The 19845-nt window shown below is 39.0% G+C and overlaps 1 protein-coding gene across 5 annotated transcripts in view; it reads right to left on the reverse strand.

Moving 5' to 3' along the window:
• Positions 1-19845, reverse strand: part of COL12A1 (collagen type XII alpha 1 chain) — a 101612-nt gene that overhangs the window by 81492 nt on the left and 275 nt on the right. For 4 of the 5 annotated variants that reach the window (XM_032104833.1, XM_032104832.1, XM_032104835.1 and 1 more), the window contains exons 2-11: positions 17163-17270; positions 8826-8942; positions 8011-8154; positions 7066-7122; positions 6118-6381; positions 5840-6004; positions 5211-5384; positions 4110-4400; positions 3283-3885; positions 1636-1908 (exon numbers count right to left, since the gene is read on the reverse strand). In XM_032104833.1, coding sequence (XP_031960724.1) covers positions 1636-1908; positions 3283-3885; positions 4110-4400; positions 5211-5384; positions 5840-6004; positions 6118-6381; positions 7066-7122; positions 8011-8154; positions 8826-8942; positions 17163-17235 — 2161 coding nt within the window. In that variant the 5' untranslated portion in view covers positions 17236-17270. The remainder of the gene's footprint in view (positions 1-1635; positions 1909-3282; positions 3886-4109; positions 4401-5210; positions 5385-5839; positions 6005-6117; positions 6382-7065; positions 7123-8010; positions 8155-8825; positions 8943-17162; positions 17271-19845) is intronic. The other variant, XM_032104836.1, reaches the window with a different exon arrangement.

Raw genomic sequence — 19845 nt, forward strand, 5'->3', positions numbered from 1 at the left:
AACTAAAGAAAAACTGTGGTGAATTCTTTAACCTAGCCTGGTCCTTGAAAAAAGACACAGCAGTTCAGATGAACTCAGTGGGCACATGACACAAGACTTGACTCTTCCAACAGACATAAAGATCTGCTGTACTACACACTGCTTGGCAATATGTAGCATTGTCACTTAGGGAAAAAAAGTTCTGGTTTTTTGTTGTTGACTATCTATATTCCATAAGTATTGTTCTTCAAAGTTAAGAGTGAAGTAACTAATCCTAGTTTTAAAAAAAGAAACTTGCTTTCTGTTAATCAGAAACACAATACTCAACTTCGAATCCTTTAAAAGCCTGAAACCAAAGTTAATTGCCAAGAAAGCCATCTGGCTCAAACTGTTAGCTAGATCTGCATGGAGAGCTGCTGATGTTTACGTGACCGTAGAAGAACTCTGTCTTCTCAGACGTGCTGGGATATCATCAGATCACAATGTTAACAATTATTTAAGGTAGTATCAGTTACAAATGGGAAGACAGATTATTTTTATTAAAGCTTTTTCTTCTGTCCCTTACGCATACAAGCTCCATGTTCTATCAGCCAAGAGTTTTTCTGTTTTCCTAAGGGAAAATTATGTGTGGCCAAAATATTCTGACTGGTACAGTCATGGAAATGTGCACTGACAATGAAACCTGTATCTTCCAAACTTAACATCCAAGCTAAGCTATTTTATAAGTGTTTATTTCTATCAGTCTTAAGAGGAAAGAGCAATTAACAAATCTTCATGCTGTTTCTTTTGCTCCCTTGGAACCATTTATGTCACCAAAGGTCACAAATGACAGCATGGAATAATGAAAAAAAGTAGATCGATATTTTTAAAAGCATGATTTAAAGTAGACTGAGTATTCAACTACTGGAATAGAAAATCAAATCTACTGTCATGCTGTTCTTTTCAATCAGGAGAAATGCATTATGGCAACTCCATCATGAAAAATTAAAGCTACCATGCTTAAATTTACAGCCATTGATCACATAAAACACATATTGACATCAATGGCAGTTTTCAATCAGTTATTGGATCAGACCAAGGAATTTCTGATAAAAAACCCAGTTAACCAAAACTCAAGCTCCTTTAAGCCTATTGTATGTAAACCAAAACTTCTGATAGTGTTAAATTATATGTAGACATAGCAAATTGCATAGGCACACATTTGTCTTTAAATGCATCTAAGTCAACATGCATTCCTGCATCAGTCATAATTATTAAATAGAGTAGAATAGAACAGAAGAGCTCAGTTGGAAAGGATCTACAATTTTCATCTAGTTCAACTTGAGTCTATATTGACAATAATTCATGCCACCGAATTTAATATTGAGAACACACTACTTCATTTGAAAGGAGGCCACTGCAGAAACACAGCATCCATCCAACGTTCAGGAAAAATAAAGTCCAATCTTAGCAGCTTAATGGTTGCATATAATTGGAATTTTAAATCTTTACTGAATGCATTGAGATACAATAATGTTTATTCTCATCCTGCATGGCAGTACAGCTTCTCAGCCTTATTTGGCTGTTCTTCATTTCCTCATTTACCCATCCTCCAGCTAAGCAAATTCTTATTTGAACATATGACTCCCTTGTGTCTGAGAATAATGAGAATCCTACCTTCTAAGGTGGTTTCCTCTCCATCCAAGGGAGGGCCATCACCATCTTCATATTCAGAAATCACACTGACTGTGTAAGTAGTTTCAGGTAGTAAGTTGGTGAGAACTGAGCTAGTACTTGAAGCTGGCACTGAAACAATGAATTCATCTCCACCAACCGCTACTTTATATTTAATGAGATAGGACAAAACCTCTGATCCTGCTGGAGACCAGCTCACTTTGAAACTCTCTGATGTTATGTCAGAAAAGACCATGTTCTTTGCAGGTACATAAGCTGTATGGAAATAAAAATGCACATGTGAGGCATACTTGCCAGATATGTTAAACACAAAATTTCTAAAATAAATAATAAATGTTCCTCAATAATTTGATTTATTCTAATTGAATAGATATTTCGTTGCATGTGCACAGTATCTGTTTTCTATATTTGCTTATATCTATCAAATTTCAAGAAGATCATATCTAGGTTGCCTAAAATCTTTCAACAGTGAATAGAAGCACCAACTCTAGATCAAATGAAAATGGTCCATCTAGAAAAAAATGTATTTATGAAAACTTAATTTAGAATCTGATGATCAAGTTGGGTTTCCTATTTCATATGTCCGATGAACAGCAATAACATAACGTTCTCAATGAAAACTAAAAATTGTTGTGATTTTTTTCAGATCTAGATTAGAAGTAAGACAAAATAAAAACCAGTATTTTTTCAGGAATGAGGTCAAAGGGGAAACAAGGAATTTTACATGAGGCACAAACACAAATCTGACATCCCGGGCTTGTTTTGGTTGGCCTAGTCAGCCTAACAGTGGGGATCTTAAAACTGTTTGGGCCCTTTAAAACAAAGGCTGCTTTACTGGTTTGTTCCTCAAAGCTATCCTGAAACAAAAGAATTATTTTTAAAGACAGTGGGGCTTTCAACACTGGGGATCCTTCAATGTTAGTGTCCTACTAAACATAGGTAGGGACACTGTGGATCCAGTTAATCATAAGTAACTTTATCTGACTAAAAGCTGGCCATTTAGAAATCTTTTGAATATTAAACATTATCTATGCTGGCCTAATTTGGATGCATGTGAAGACTTTCATGTGCTACTTCATTTCAGTCTTTGCAGTTAGATTGCAATCACTACCACCTAGCATCTGCTGTCTCAAGCCGTCTTGCCTAAGCCCGTTTCAGAGGGCCATTAATTTTACCCTAAAAATTAATTAAATTGCCCTCTAGAGTGCTGGAATTACTTTGTTGCCTTTGAACACCTAAAAGACAAGCTTAGACTTGTCACCTCATTTTGTAGAGCTAAAAAAAGAATGTCCTGGTAACTTTTTTACCCAAGACATTGAGTGCAAAAGCAGAGCCTATCCACTAAGGTCATTCCAATAGACACGCATTTTATTAGCTTTTTAGATACCTAGCAGAGTTGGGGGAAAAAAATTCTCCAATAGTTTTTTCATTTCCATTTATCCACTAATTTCAACTGTTGCTTTTAATATGCTTGAAAATGAGCAGCAAATTCCCAGTTATTAAAATTGTCATTTGTTTATGGCCAATTTCATCAAAATAAATTCTTTAGTTAACTATAAGCACAAAACTGGTTCAGATCCTTTTGTCATTACATTTTCTGCATTCCTGTAAGTAATAGCAGTTACTTACATTTTCTCCTTATAGCAGCCAGTTCCTGCTCAATTCGTAGGCAGACAGATTGTGTAAGTTCAAACGATATTCTTTGAAAAGCATCAAAATCTTCCACTGTGTAAACATGGGTTTCCGCCGGAGGTGATGCAATTGCTTCCAACTCTGTACGCACTGCATCCTTCACACCAACTGCAAATATTTCTACATCTGCATCCCTCAGCTTTATTGCAGGTTCTTTAAAAGCATCTGATGATTTTCCATCAGTGATAAGAATCATGACTCTCGGCACATTTGGTCTTGATCCTTTGCTGGTAACAAATACTTTCTCCCTCACATACGTCATTGCTTTGCCTGTGTTGGTAGATCCACCTCTGTAGGGGAAGGTGTTAATAGCCTGAATTATGTCTTCCACTCTGTTGTATCTGTTCAAAGAAAACTCCATATGGGGATCTCTGCTATACTGGACAAGACTTATCTGTACTTTTCGAGGTGATATCTCAAAGCTTTTAACTAACACTTCCAAAAAGGCTCTTACTTTTACAAAATTGGCAATACCAATGCTGTAGGAACCATCCACTAAAAACACAACATCAGCTTTTACATCCACACCACGTGAGCATTCTGCAAAGAAAAAGAATAACCATTGTAAACAGATTTTCAATAACCACATAGCATTACAATCACATCTGTAGTTCATGTATTACACAACTGCTTATAAACATAACAAACTATGCTAAGCAAAGCTTTTTCTCAAAAATAATAAAGGTATGATATTAAAACATGCATCAGAGATTTCATCAATGAAAAGCTACAATTTGAAAATAAGGTAGTGTCTCCAAACTCACCCACTTGAACTTTTACTTGTTGTGTTTTTTCCATTATCGTTATTGGCTCACTGGGGGTCAGTCCTTTCATTGCATAAACATTAATTTGATATTCTGTGTCTGGAGAGAGATCTTTAACATTCAGAGCAGTAGTCTGAGGGCCCACACTCAGTACATGTTGTTTTCCCCCAGCTATCATTGGAATGAACTGCAGACGATAGCCAGTTATTTGGCTTGTGGATGGATCCCAAGTGATTCTAACAGACTTTGAGGAGATCTGAGTGGCCACCAGATTTGAAGGAGGCTCCACCACTGAAAGAAATCAAAAGCAAACCCAGAATATTAGTTACAATTATAAACATATTTTCTTAAGAGGTTTTTTTTCTGGAATAAGTTTCGTTATCTTTGCTTGATCTTTACTAAAAATCACTTTTTGGGGCTTTTTAAAGCATAAATAAACAGAAATGAATTACAGGACAGTTTAAATGAGACATCAGTGAGAGAGCAAAAATATGAACAATGCATTTATGGTCCCCTAGGTATAGCAGAAGTTCCAGGAGAAATGCTGCCCTGCTCTAAAACTGCTTCAACCAAAAGTGAAAGCTACACTCACAGAAATACAGTAGAAAGTGTGAAAAATGCAGAGTACTAGGACAGCAGAGTCATTTCTACTGCCATTTTTGTCAAAGAATAACTAGTTACTTAAAACCTTACAGGGCCAGAAAGCCTCAGTGATCCAGCTTCATGTCTTTGTTTTCCCCATATTCTTCAGTTTTCATGCTTTGGTTCTTAATCTATTACATATTCTGACCCTTCACCAAGCAGGTTTTTTCCTTTTAATACATTTTTCCACTGAAGTGATGCATGTGTCCAAACTCACTCTGATAACTGCATATCACTGTGCTGCCTTTGAAACAATGGAATAATGGAGCTATTCCAAATCTACATCACATACTCTGTTATCCTGCATTTAAAGACACAAAACTGAGACCAGTTTTCCACACTTGCTAAGTGAGGCAATGGATCAAACTCTAGAAATAAAGCAAAGGAAGTAGGGATAGCCTCTTCAATAGACATTGGGATAAACTGAAGCTATAAATACATTTTAATAAAGTGTCTCACCTTCTTCTCCACTAACCAGTTCACCTAGTTGTTCATCAACACCGGAGCACACTTGCAAGATAATTTCATTCTGTATATCCACAATTCCATCAAAATTAGCCACATTGAACACATGCTTCAGTGAAGGCTGAGATGCAATTAACTTGAGTTCCTTTGCATCTGCTGCTTTGATACCTAGAAGTTGCAATAGACAGGACTGTGTTAAGTAGCCATAAAATACAGACACCTGTGAATGTATTCATGGAGTATCAAAACATCCTGAGGTAAAGCTGAGTTTAAATTAGTTCTGCCTTCTGTCAGGATCAATAATCAAACTACAAAATAATGATTAATGCAATGAGGTGGCAGATGCACTTTTCAACCAGGGAAAACAATGTGGTATAAGTGAAGAATGAGGCCAAGGTTGAAACTATGCTAGTCAGTCATATTAATCTCCATTAGGAACTACGTAATTACTGTCAAATTAACACAACTGGTACGTTCCACTCTGGAGGGCAAAAATGACCCATTTCAAGGCATACACATGAAGAAGGGGCATAGTGAAATTCTTCGAACACACAGTCTGCAAAGCCTATAAATTAACTTTTTATGAAAGTTAATCTCTCAATCATTAGAAAAACTCAACATACCCAAGGAAAAAACTTCAACTCCTATGTTGCGAAGCTCTCTTGCAGGAATTTCTACATCATCTTGAGCTTTTCCATCAGTAATGACAATTGCTACTTTGGGAAAGCCTTTTCTTGCTCCAGCAGACTCAGTGAAGGTGTTTTGAACAAGGTAATCAATAGCCTCACCTAAAACCAACATCACAAGTTGTGTTTTATGAGACTTGCACAAACTAGGATTTAAAGCAAATTTGAACTATGACATGAAATGCTCAATAAACATCTATGTGGGAAATCTGTACCTGTCATTGTGTTGCCACCTTTGTAAGGTATCCTTTTAATTGCATCAATAAGATCACTTCTTCTGAAGTACTGATTTAAATTGAACTCTGTTCTTGTATCTGAACTGTACTGAACAACTCCAACTCTCGTCTTTTCTTCCCCAATGTCAAAAGCTGATACAAGGGCAACCATGAAGTCCAGAATATATCCAAAGTTATTTCTTCCTACACTCCATGAACCATCTACCAGGAAAACTAAATCTGTCATTGCACTTATGGAGCATTCTGGAACACAACAGGGAAAAAAAGAAAACCAACTCTATTAGCAAATGAGCAATTGCATTCTTACAAATCAGAGAGATATGTCTAATGGAAACTTAGTAGGTAAAAGCCAAAGCAAACAGATATTTAAAAGATTGATCTTATCTGGGATATCATGCTTGGGGAAACATTATGCACCTAAGAACACCCGTATGGGTTTTCTAACGGCCATTATCAAAAGGGAACTGCTTTGAGACACCTCTCATGCTAATCCACAAGATCTGTTATGCCACAACAGATGAAAACACCCATATAAGTCTTTTTACAATGATTTGATGTTACAGAAAAAATTTGTTACCACTCGTGCCTTGCATCTTTATTTCCCGATTATAGCTGCACAGGCTCTTCTGCAAAGCCTTTTATCCACAGCACAACACTTTTCGTAAATAGGACCAAGACACTCATGGACTTGCTCAGGTTAGTTGCATGAAATCCTTAGTTTCAGTACCAACTTTGCACCTTAATCTTTCAATGCAGCTAATAAATTCCTTCTATCCCAGTCCCTAAACAAGTGTTCTTAGCTCTGCACAACTTTACAGGCTAAATTTTTGGTAGGTAACACAGAAACGCAGTTTAACTTTGTGGGGTGCTAGAGCTAGATCTCAGGTAAGATAAATGTCAGATAAGTTGAAAGGCAAAACACCTTACTTTGTAATTGAGCCTCAATGTTCTTTTCCTCTGGTATCCCTGGGCCACCTGTCTGAACTATACAAAGCACAACATAGACAGAATTAATGGAGGAAATAGGGTTAAATTTTTAAACATCAGAGGAAAGCACATAAGCAATTAGAGACACACATCTGACAAGCCTCAGAACATGAAAACATAAATTCAGGTTGTGAATATATCACCTGTACTTACAGATTTGACAACACAGTATTCAGGGTGACACAAAATACAGAAAATGTAAATATTTAAGAATCCTCTGTATTTGTACGTCTTGTACAGTCATTTCCTGAAAATTAACTGCAACGTGCCTGGAAGAAATACCAATATTACCCCTCTCTAACACCTAGGGGAATTAATAATTAGTAATTTTCCCATGGTTCTCTGTGAAGCCTGAGACATGAGACAAAATGTGTCACAGAAGAGAGTCTGCTGTGCATTTTTATTTAATTAAATTTATTTTATGCTTTTTAAATTATTAATACAAATTATTAAAGCTCAAATTCAATATTTTAGTGTGCATTGAGGTATATTGTGTCACATTTTATTATTATTTGATGAATATAATTTGCTTTCTCACACAGGATGCCAGTCCAATTCATTTGTTACTGAGGTCAGTGATGATCTTCCCCTTGACTTCAGCAGATGCAATTTATAGGAAGTAGATATAACTCAAAAACCTCAGTGGCTTCCTGCCAAGAATACTATAGAGGTTGGCAGACACTATATCCATGTTATTATCCTTTGATCTCTTGCAAATTTTCTCTGCTACTACTAGGATTAAGGGAAAAAGGCTGTTTAGACAGCTCCATCGGAGGAGAGTTTAGGTATGTGGCAATTTTGTTGGAGAACTGGATCAAAGTCAAGTTTTGTGAATGACCCCTCAGTTATCTTAATTGGCTTTCTAACTGTATTGCAGCTACTTACTTGTCAGCTGGCCAAAAACAGGTAGACTCTCCTCTCTGTCATCATATGAAGCTATTGATACAACATACTCTACATCAGGTATAAGATCTGATATGACAGTTTGGGTAGTGCTAGGTGAAAGAGTAAATTCTTTAGTAGGTCCATCTGCAATAAATATATAAAACACTCAATGCAGATTTAAAATCCAGTAATATTGATAAGCTGATTGTAAAACAAAATGCAACAGACAATAATCTATCTCAAACCCAATGACAATTTTAGAATTATACACTTTCTGTTTTCATGAAGTATAAATATTGAAACATGAAACTTCAAGCTAATGTGCCTTCAATAGTGAATAAAATTACTAAAGTGTTTAATCAATTCCAGGAAATTTGAAACTTGAAATGCACGTACAAAATGTACTATCATCTAACAAATCATGTCCTGTTCTGATTCAATATCACTTTTACACTGATTATTTCTCAAAGTGAAATAGAATAATGGCTGTCTTACACAGCATAATACAATTCTTGAACTTCAATGTCAGAGCATAGAAAAGGAGCAGAGTGATGAGTCTACCTTCTTATTGCTCCTTGCAAAGCAAAGGCATCCAAAACTTTACTTGCAGTTCCAAAATGGTAAACACTATGGCAAGAATAGCTCTAGCTTGGAAGAATCACTGTTTTTCCTGTATGCCCTTTGCTGCTATCCACACTTGATCACAAACTTCCAAAAGATTTTAACAGCTACTCTCACACCTAAGTTAGATATAGGTGAAAATAAACTAACGTTTCAAAACATGTAATCACATAAAAAATTTTGACAGAACTCACCATTTGTTGGAACCACAGTTATTCTGTAACCCACTATTGCATCTGGTGGCCTTTTCCATGACATTTGAACATTATGTTCATCTATAATTGTAAAATTCAAGTCTGATGGTGGGTTAACTGCAAAAGATTTATACCAGGTAGGTGTTTAAAAGCTTGAACAAGTTTTGGCAAATGAATAAATAAAACAATGTTGAGCAAAGCTTACTAAAATTGTCTTTGCATAAATTTGTTTCCAACAAATATAAAGATATGTTGTTGGAAAAAGAGTAAAATAAAAGCTGACAAAAATATGACAAAACATCAAAGAGTATATGCATTACAGAGGACAGCACAGAACATGTTTCTTGAGTTGCCAAGACATTCAAGAATGGCCAGCAAAATCAAGCACAATAGGAAACACATTTGGATACATGTACAATGAGTTCACAGATAATCACCACATATGCAAACGTTTCACATAACAATTAAAGGAAATTTTTTTACATGCTGGGTGCAATCTGTAGAAGCATGCCAAATCACAACCTGCTTACAATATCATGAGATCATTTAGGATGTGGAGAACACAGTACTCTTCTTAATTAAACATCAAATTAAGCTTTTAAGATATAGTCTCTGCATATGATATTTCTCATCAATTTCACTGAATCTGGAAACTTGGCAGAGTAAAGAAATAATTTAAATACAGGAAAAGATTGGATATTTAACGTTCAGTAAAACAATTTCTGTTAGGGTCTAGATGCGAATATACATGCAAAATGTATATCAGTAATAATGATACACTGATGTATCATTATATTTCAAAATATGGAGAACTCCACCCCTTTGTTCCTAGAAGCCACTAAAGTGACATACTTTGCATGTAACAACAAAGGATTCAGGAACTAAGGGGCTAATAAATGGCGTTAGTAATAGTTGCAATTTGCCAAAATATTCGAGCTGATGCAAAGTTCACAAAAATAAAATTCTACCTGTTTACACCAGATTTATGTACAATTTCAAAGGTGTAAACCATTGTTTTCATGTTCCCTTTGCAGCAGGTGTACCCATACTAATAGTGGCATTTTAACATAAAATGCCAGTATGGTTCCAAACAACACAATGGTTAATTATGAAAAGACAACATCAAAATATATTTAAGGACATTTATTTTACAGAATTTATAGAAAATGGCAAAGAGGGCACCAGTGAACTGAACAAATGACTGCAAATAAAACTTGTAGGAGCTGATGACAGAAGTAACTGAACAGTACAGAAAGAAATAGTTTACACACGCTAATTTGCAGCATCATGCATATGTAAATGAAATGTTGATTATTGGTTTTTTAGCTTCCCACAATGGACAAAGCCTCCATGTACAAGGTTCATTACACAAAGACGTTTCATAAATATTTTATAATGATATTCTCTTTGTAAAATTGTCATGCTTATTCATGCAGTATTTTACTGACTCACTGTCAGTGCATGGTAGGTGTATTATATATTATTGTTTAAATAGGTCTAAAAAGTAAGATTAGATCCAGCCATACTTTCCTCAACTACTAGTGAGAGAGTTTTGCAGGCATTTTTAAAAGACAGATCTTCTGTTTCATAGAAGATCTCCATCATATGTCAGATTTCTTGTCAGATTTGAATATCATTGTAAAAGCAGATAAAGAAGTAAATGCTAGCATGTTTAATTATGAAAAGACACTGTCCAATTACAAAGAGTAAAACTGAGATTAAAAAAATGGCGTTTTTTTCTTTTTAATTTTCTGTAATTTCCAACCATAGGATAATATGGCTTTATAATACCGATACAATAAATAACAGTAGAGCTGAAGTAAATGTTATTTTTCCTGTTGTCCATACACAGGCAGTGAGATTAGACCATTAACTGCATGCACAGTTTATTCATCATTCAGTTTATGAGTATCACAATGCTAGAGATGGCAAGGTAGTTACTTAATATCAAAATCATGCAACATGTGTTAATAGTAAAATACATTTAGATGATAAGAATATCATTATAAAATATTGTTTCAGTAGCAATGGCTCAGGACAAATTTAATGCAAAGGCAGAGACAACTGACCTGAGCATGCTTTTAAAAAAAATTCAGTACATGGAAAAAGTAGCACCACCAACCTTGCAAGTAAATTGGAATGTTGCAGCAGAGACTTTAGGCTTTAACTGCTGAAGGACAGCAGCAGCCCAACTTGTTGATATCCAAATGACCGGATTCCAGATAAACTGAAAAAGCTGACTGTGAGGAAAAGTCTTTAGCATTTTAAAGGATTTTATTCCATTTTATGATAATTCAGGTGTGGATCTTGGCAGGTAACAAGAATAGTACATTGACACATAAGTGATGTATCCATTCATCCAGGTGATCACAGAACAATGGCACTGCAGGGGAACTCAAAAGTCCCCTCGTCCATCCCACGGTCAAGACAAGATTGGCCACCCTATGTCATTCCTGACATGTTTTCTCAGATCATTCTTAAAGACCTCCAGTATTGCCAAGACTGCCAGTTCCCCACAGAAATTACTCCAAAACCTCACCACCTTTATCATTGCAATTATTTCTGAGACCTAATCCCCATCTTCATTGCTGAACTTTAAATCCATTCATTCTCAGCCTACAGCTGGCTTATCAAACTCAAGCACTGAATACTTCTCCCATTGAAATCCAAAAAGGAATCTTGCTTGAGTGAAAAAAAAAGCAGTTTGGATTCAATGTCATCAAAATATCTTCCAGATGGCCTGTGAGCTTTCGATACTCAAACAGAATCTCCAAAACATCCATGGACCTTCACAGGGGTCAGATTTCACCCAAGTGAAACCAGCTGTGGGGTGAAGACCAAACCATGGTCATATGACTGAGAGTAGTAAGTTGATCTGAAGTACAGCAAAATGTTTAGATGATAAAAACCTTATTGTGATCATAAAATAGGGCAACTGTAACTCCATTTCATTAAAATTCTTCTCCCAGAGGGGAATTAACTAGTAGAAAAATAATACATCTGCAATATTGAATCAAACCAGAGTTCTAGGGAAAAAATGCCCTTGTTGTAGTAGGAGTTTGCCTCATTTAAGGGACAAACCTTAAAACTTCACTCAACAAAATCTTACGTGTGAGTGCATCTTAACTCCAGCAAGCAGTCTTGATGTCAGGCTGCTTGCAGCAGTGAAGTTGCACCTATTCTTACAATGTAATGACACTGCTGATCCTTTGTCCATCAAAATCCATGCCAAACCTCTCATTGACTTGTCAAGGTACAGAATCATGATCATAACATGTCATGGTGTTGTAGTATTGCCTTCATACAGTGATCCAACTGTTTCTGCACAGAAATGCATGGCTCCCCTACAGTTTTCCAAAGGATTAAAAAAATATCTTGCTTTACAACAACCGTGTTTCCACAGCATTAATTTTGGCCACTGTTAGAACTGTGATATGATAATTTCCTTAACTGGATCTATATTATTCTATATTATGCACTACAAAAGAAAAACAAAAGAAAAAAAATCAGACCTAATATACTTAAATTATTGCCAGTTCTTGTGTTATATCCACATGGAATAAGGGTATAATTTCTGAAACAAAAAAAATAGAGAGCAAAACATCTTTCTCATGCTATGCAGGTCTTATATTAGCTTGTATTACTTCACAGGTAATATAAAAAAGTCTACAGCTTTTTGCAGATAACACAATGTGACTACTAGAGGATCCCAGTGAATACCTTAACAAGACAGAATTAATATGTAACTGGAATATCAAGTAATTTATATCTAGAACCATATTTAAAAGTGATATAACTTGGAAGTAGCTGCCATTCACAATCCTTATGTGAAACATATGCTGTGATTCCATCACTGGAAAGGACACACTATAGTTAGCATGTAAAATTACATGTTAGCCCAAGTTAAAATAACATGCAGTCTACAGAGGCTGAAGAGTAAGCTCAGCTTTATGATCCCAGCAATAAGCCCAGCTGAGGCTGGAAGGTGCCAAAACTCTTCATTTACTATTTTTTTTCAGAAATGACATGAATTTGGCACAACTAGATCATGACCCCAGTTAAGCTCCTCTGAAATCTGCATTGCCAGTGTGACTGGGAGAAACAATGACCTATAGCCTAGATATGTAGTAAAGAGCAGCTTCTCAAAAGAGCAGCTTCACAGACTTGTTAGATATTCATTGCCAATCGCAACACAGAAACATCGCCATCTGTATCTTTTCTTTGCATTTTTTTTATTTTATGCATGTATATGAAATTTCTTCAAAAGAAAAAATGCATAGCTCATAAATGTACTTTGAAAAAAAAATCATTTAAATCTATATACCTATACTACGTATCTCAACTGCATATATATACACACATTATATGTAAGTTTACGAAATTTTACACGTGTTTGTCCATATATATGTATGTGCATGCATATATACACTTGCATATGCACGTATATTTTGCTTCTAATTAGCAGCAGGAAAACCAGGGATGTATAGTCACCCTCAGGTATATAAAAATTTCAATTTCACATATCAATCTACATGGCTCTCTATTTAGAAACAGCTTCTTTCTCAAAAGATATCGCCATCAAAAGATAATAAAATAATGGTCCTACCAACCACTTCCAAAACTTGAAAAGTTTCAGCTATCCCAGATCACCTCTAAATCATTCAGTCAATGAAAATTAGTGTACTCAACACAGTTTTATTACAAGCCAAAAATTCTAATCCTCTGCAACTGCTGTGCTGCAAGTATTTGTCACTTACTCTATTGGATGTCATGGTAACAGATTTTTCACAATTTTTCTTTTCATGCACAACAGAAAGGTTCCACACTTGGATCAGTGATGCCCTCCTTCCCTGCCTCTAACCTAGAAAACAGACTTTTCTAGGTCTGAACCGGTTCCTAAAAAACTGAAAAGTCAGCACCTTCAGAAGCTCAGTTAGGTTACATAGAACCAATGTTTTCCTTATTTCTTTCCTGTGCCTTTGAAAATCCCTCTGTATTAAGAAATATGACATGGTACAGAATCCATGACAACATCACAGCAGTAACTTGAGGTTATAATTAACAGATTCTTTACACACCAATATACTTGACTTAACTATGACTAAAATAAGACCCCTTGGCTCTTTGTGATCACAGATGAAAAAAATACTGTAACAGAAAGAGATTCTGACATATGGACAGACAGGGAATGCACTGGAGTATTGCTGTGCTGGACTAAAAATGCAAAAAACAACTTAAAGTATAAAATATAGAATCACACACAAGAATTTTAAGCTGGGAGGGAGATATCAGAAGGATTGCAAAATAAAACAAGAAGAATTTCCCTGTAAAAGGAAAGAGCAAAAATGCTGAGCATGAAAACAGATTTGCTTCCTTGACCACGGTAAACAAACAACTTCCCCAGTGAAATGGCATGAATGCATTTAGACTATATGTGGGTTTTACCCCCTCTGCTCCTAAAGGGTCTGCCCAACTAGAAGCTCCTGTTCTGCCGTACCTCTGTAGAAAAGCTCTAACACCATTACTGTGGCTCACTGCCTTGCCAAGAGTAGCAGAGCACAGCTCTCACAAACGACTTCAGAGCAGCTGTGATGCTGATGAAGAATCAGTTTCATACTGGAAGATTCAAGAATCTATGGACAGCAGCATTGGATAAACACCAGATCTACTCCCAGAGGAGACTGAAAAATAAAGTCTAAAGGAGGGCAGAAAATAAAACAGGTTTTTCTTTCCTCTGCTCTCACCCCATCTTCCCACCTCATATCAAGAATCTTCATCACATTAAATGGCCCTCTCCCTTATTCTCCTCTCACTTTTTCATCCCAGCAAGTGTCTACCCACACCTTTGGAAAAGAAAATTCAAACTGCATGTCTTGTGAATGATACAGGGAGACTCAAAAAGAACCAAGAAAAGAGACACAGGACTGACTGACTGGTGGGGGAGGATAGCTTTGCCACAAAGTGATCCGAAATTTGGAAAAATAAGACTAAGGGACAAACTTTCACAGCTGAAAGTCAGTTCAGCAGACAGGATTTAAGTTGCAATGGTACCAGAATAAAGTAAATAAATAGGTAAGTAAATAATTTGCTAAAGTAAATAAGACGCAATTTACAAAATTATGCAAACTTGCAGTGCAAAATTGAAACAGTGCAGAAGAATGACCAGTATAGTACAAACAAAAACCTGTAAAAAACACGGTAAAGATCTCTACAAAAGCAGTTCCCACCACAGCAAGTCCTAAGGTACTCCTAGTTTTGAACTTTCATTTTCAGCACCACTATTTCTCACTCCATTTTCAGCACCACAGTTTTTCACTCCTCACTTCCCTGTCTTACTTCAAAACACTGGAGCTAGGAGAATTTTCTCATAGAAACATGATCACTGTACATTAGATATTTTATTTATCAAACATTTCTGAGTGCAGAGTAATGTAAGTCCTGTCCAAGAGCCCTCTACAAATCTCAAGATCAGGCTTTGTCCACTCTTTTCCTTGGCAATAGTGCATCCTCCAATATCTAATCAAGGTCATCCAGCTATGTGTCAAGTTTTGCCATTATAACTGGGCTGCTCCAAATACATTTTTGTAGCTTGCTTTAACAGTACTGAAGCTATGACTGGTTTAGTCTACACTATAGCTAAGTAAAACAATTTCACTTACATTCCAAAATAACATACTCCATACATGTAATTAGTAATGCAGGACAACAGCAATATTACTCCAGCTCCAAGTGAGCTCCCTTCTAAGACGGGGAAGAATGCACAAACACATCCTCTCCCTTCCTCCATCAAAACTGTACACTTTCTCTGCTTTCTCTGGCACAGCAGTCTTGCATTTCAAATGCAACTCTGAAATGACTTCAAATGACCTTTTTCCGTTCCTTTGCCAACAACAATGCAGCATGAGAGGAAGGCAGAGGACTGATTCTCTCCTAGGGTGACCAGATGTTGCATTACTGGCAAAAATGCCATCTTTTTCCAGAAAGCCAGTGTATTTTACATCTGCATGCTCCAGGCAAGCACTACTGCTTGTGGGGCAAACACTGCAGAGGCATCTCTGACACCCCATGCTTTTAGTAGTCATCAGCCAAAGTGACCAGGTCCAGACAAGGGAGCTTGCGGCAGGCCATGATCAAGGAATTTGTTTCAGTTCAAGGCAGAAAGAGAAGGAAGGGGGCAAAATGAATTATCAGATGCTGGTTTCTGTTTTTTTCCCGTAAGTCCAGAGGAGTTCACACCTACGATGGAGTCAGGTCCCAGAGGTCAGATCAAGTCATTTCAGTGCAGGATATTCAGCATCTCTGTTTCCCCTGGCAGCCACTGCTGGCAGAAATGCCATGACTATGCCCAAAAGGCCAAGCAGCTCACACTGAGGGCACAGGACACAGTTGCTGTTAATCCACTGGGGAGCAAATGCAGGGCCAGGCCATTTTGAGCCACGCTGTGGCAAGTATGGCAGTGAAGATGGGTATCCCCACATCTTCAGCTGGAGGCAGGATGCTGCCGGGGCTGACAGGGGCCTCAGCCTCCAGAGACACTGGGCTGAGGGCTGAGGAGGAGAAGGAAACTCTTTTCCGAGGTGACAGTGCCACATGTACGCCAGAGCCTTGGAGCCCCAGCCGCCCACAGCAAGGCCTGGCCCAGCCTTCCCTTCAGTGGTGCCCAGGACTCGTGTCACAGCACTTAGCATCTTCCCAAGCATGTTCCCCAGGTCAGGCCTGCCATAGAAGTTGAGGTGTCCCTGGGGGAGGGTCCGGCCACCCCAAGGCTCAGCCGGGGGTCGCCCCGCCAAGCAGGGGAGGCCGATGCACCGGCAGGCCGGTGGGGCAGAGGCATCTGGCTGGACAAAACACACAGGCGCAAAGAGCCAGACTCTGTTGGAGCATTTTATTTCAAAGTTGCAGGTTGTTGGGTAGTAGGTTTTCCATTTCCTCTCTCAACATTACTAAAAGAGGCCAGAGACCAGACCTTCTTGGCCCATCCTGGGGGCAGCGCTGTGGCCCCGGCCACGCCGGGCTGCCTGCCAGTGGCAATGGGCTCCTCAGGGCGCTGCGCCCAGATGGCCACACCAGCTGGCCCACGTCCTGTCTGTGGGGTGGTGTGGACAGCACACCAGAGAGACAGAAAGGGAGATACGGTCCGGCTCACTAGCCGGGAGAAACAGAACACAGAAGGAGCTGGGCAAGGAAGGAGAGGCATTTCTCTGAAGGAGAGAAAGAGAGAAGGTGATGTATTCACACTCAAAAACAGAGAGGGAGAGAGCCAGTAGCTCAAGGCTGATTGGGAGATTTTCTGGTCAGCGAGGCACCGGGGCAAGGGGGCAGGGAGGGGAAGGTTACCTTCAGCCTCGATGGAGGAGAGGAGGGTGGCTGCATACAGAGCAGCGACTGCCGAGCACAGCGCTGTCTTCATTTCTGCCCTTTCAGATCACAACAACATGAATGAATCTGCAATGATGGGGAAGGGGGGAAGGGGAGAAAGGAGAAGGAAATGATACATGTGGATTAAAGGATTGCGTGGGTGTATTCATGAAACATAAAAAAGACAAACCATGGATTTCACTTTGTTCCCTTATCCCCAGCCCCCACCCACGGGACCAGGTTGAAACCTCTAGACTTGAAAACTGTCCAAGACGATGAAATATCCGTATGACTAACTGGACAGTCTCGTCTTGCAATAATGTGCCTTTTGTTGCTGAACCCTTTCCAATCACAGTAAGCACATGAAGCTTTAACCTAGTTAGGGTTAATTTGATCAGGGAAGTGCAGTGAAGATCTGTGCCTCCGCACAGGCAGGAGCCAGAAGGGAGCTCCATGACTTCATCGCTGAATGTGATGATAGCTAATTCAGAGGTCATTCCTGCCTTGGATCAACTAAATGTCTCTTTCAGCTGGAGATTTTAATCGGCTCCTTTTTCATAACTGTTGAACCACTTAGTTAGCTTTGTTTTACTGGTCTCAAGGCAGTTTGGAAACTGTAATAAAACTTTTTTTAGGGGTTCTGCCTACAAATGTGCTATTCTTCATTTCTTGAAAGTCTGAAATAGGTTATACAGAAGTGTGTGTAACACAACTGAAATTTGACACATCTGTCTAGCCATGATGTTTCAACATCTGATAATTCATTTACATGTCCTGAGAGAAAATAGATTTAAAATACACTATATAAAGCTGACAGGCATAAGTCTCACAATCACTGCAGGTTGTCTAGCAAAATAGGTGGGATTAGGCCAAGTTAGTGGTTCTTAATTGCAAGCAGCCATACTTTCATAACTATGTGCCCTAGGTCATGTAAAATTACTGCCAATTACTCCAGCAAAACTTCCAAATTATTTCCTTGTCTAAAGAAAGTCTAATATGAACCTACACATGCATGTAAGTGTTTCTAAAATTTTGGATTTTCTATCTCAAGAAGTAGGGGAGTGACAATTTGTATGAATAAAGTCATAAATGCATCATATATCATAATTAGGCTGGGGGAAAGAGAATTCCAAAAGCAATTAGGCAACAGATTTTATCAGGAAGATGCCAAGAGCAAAACAAAAGAAAAATACATAAATCAGTAGTCCACAGAAACAACTGAAAGGGAAAACGATATTCTTCTACCATCTAAAGGACTACCCTGTGAGGCACATTTAGTGGAGATCCAGGAATTTCCCAGTTACTGACACTGAGCTTAACAGGCTTCATTTGAGCAGCTGTATATACTTGTCGTAGCCAAATGCCTTTACTGCACATGAAAATACCAAGAGCTCAGTGAAAATCTAAGCAAACGTTTCAGTCTAATGGCAGTTCCAGTGGCTAAACAGAAGAGTAATATTGACCATGATGACTCCCTGACACTAACATAGGAAAGGCCAAGGTTAGTATTAAAATGCTCTGAAAGCTCCAAATTCGTATCACTGCTCTGCGTGGGAAACGGCTGCCCTTGGGCAGATCTACAGCATCCTGCAGTGAGTTTAAGGATCGCCCAAATTCAACGTGAAAGGACGTTTTCTCCTGGAAGTCTCATGTGAGCTTTGACTGCCATCTTTTGATCCTTTTGAAGAGCAACAGAAATTAATCATCTCACAGTCATCTAGGAGTTTGCCACTGCTGCAGGTCTACCATTCCTGATACACGTTTTGGTTTCATTAAATACACCATCTCACCCGAAGCATTCATTTGCTAACCTAGAAACACTGTTTCCTTCTCGCAAACTTAGGTGCGTGGAAGAAAGCCTAGAGCTGGCAAAGGAAAGTTCCTCTCACTGGCTCAGCAGGGACGCAACAGACCTCGCGTCAGGACTAAAGGTTTTCTCATGGATCTTTAGAAATCACTTAGAAAAAGTCCAGCCCGAGCTTTCACAGTGCCAGTCCTATCTCGCACTAATTCAACCTACAAAAACTTAGCCAAAGCGTTTCTAAACCACACAGTGCATGACATTTACCACTTTCGAGAAGAAAAAACTAACGTAAAGAGAAAAAGAAAAAAACCGCAGGAAAAGCCCACCACCTATCAAAGACATAAGAAACTGGAAGCAGGAGAAAGCATCACCGGCAGCTGAACACACAAGGGAGGGAAGCGAGAGCTCCTGCCAAAGCCGCAGCGGTAGCGTGCCTACAGGCGCGCTGGGCGCTGACAGCGGGTTCCGCCTGGAGCCTCCGGCCGCCGGGAGCCTCCGTCTCCGGGACATCACCGCCCCTCCCCGCATTTCTGCCCAGGCACCCGTCCGCCAGCAGCGCTCGGGGCCGGCATCCCGCTGGGCTCCCCCTTGCCTTTCCCTGGGCTGACAGCCAGCAGCCCCGGGGCGCTCTGCCCCGCACCTCTCCGCCCGCCCGGCCGCACGCCTGCAGCCGGCTCTGACATGCCCAACGCGCGCACACACGCTCCTTCCTAATCCCCTGGCGGCTTCCAGCCCGGCGCTGCTACCCCGGCCTAAGGTGCATTGGAAGGGGCTGAGTGCATGCTGCGTGCGGACAGAGCGGGACACGGGGGCCGGCGGCGGAGCGGGCAGGGGACCCCTGCTCCTGCCCGGGCACAC

This window comes from Corvus moneduloides, chromosome 3 (assembly GCF_009650955.1).
Source record: "Corvus moneduloides isolate bCorMon1 chromosome 3, bCorMon1.pri, whole genome shotgun sequence".
NCBI lineage: Eukaryota > Metazoa > Chordata > Aves > Passeriformes > Corvidae > Corvus > Corvus moneduloides.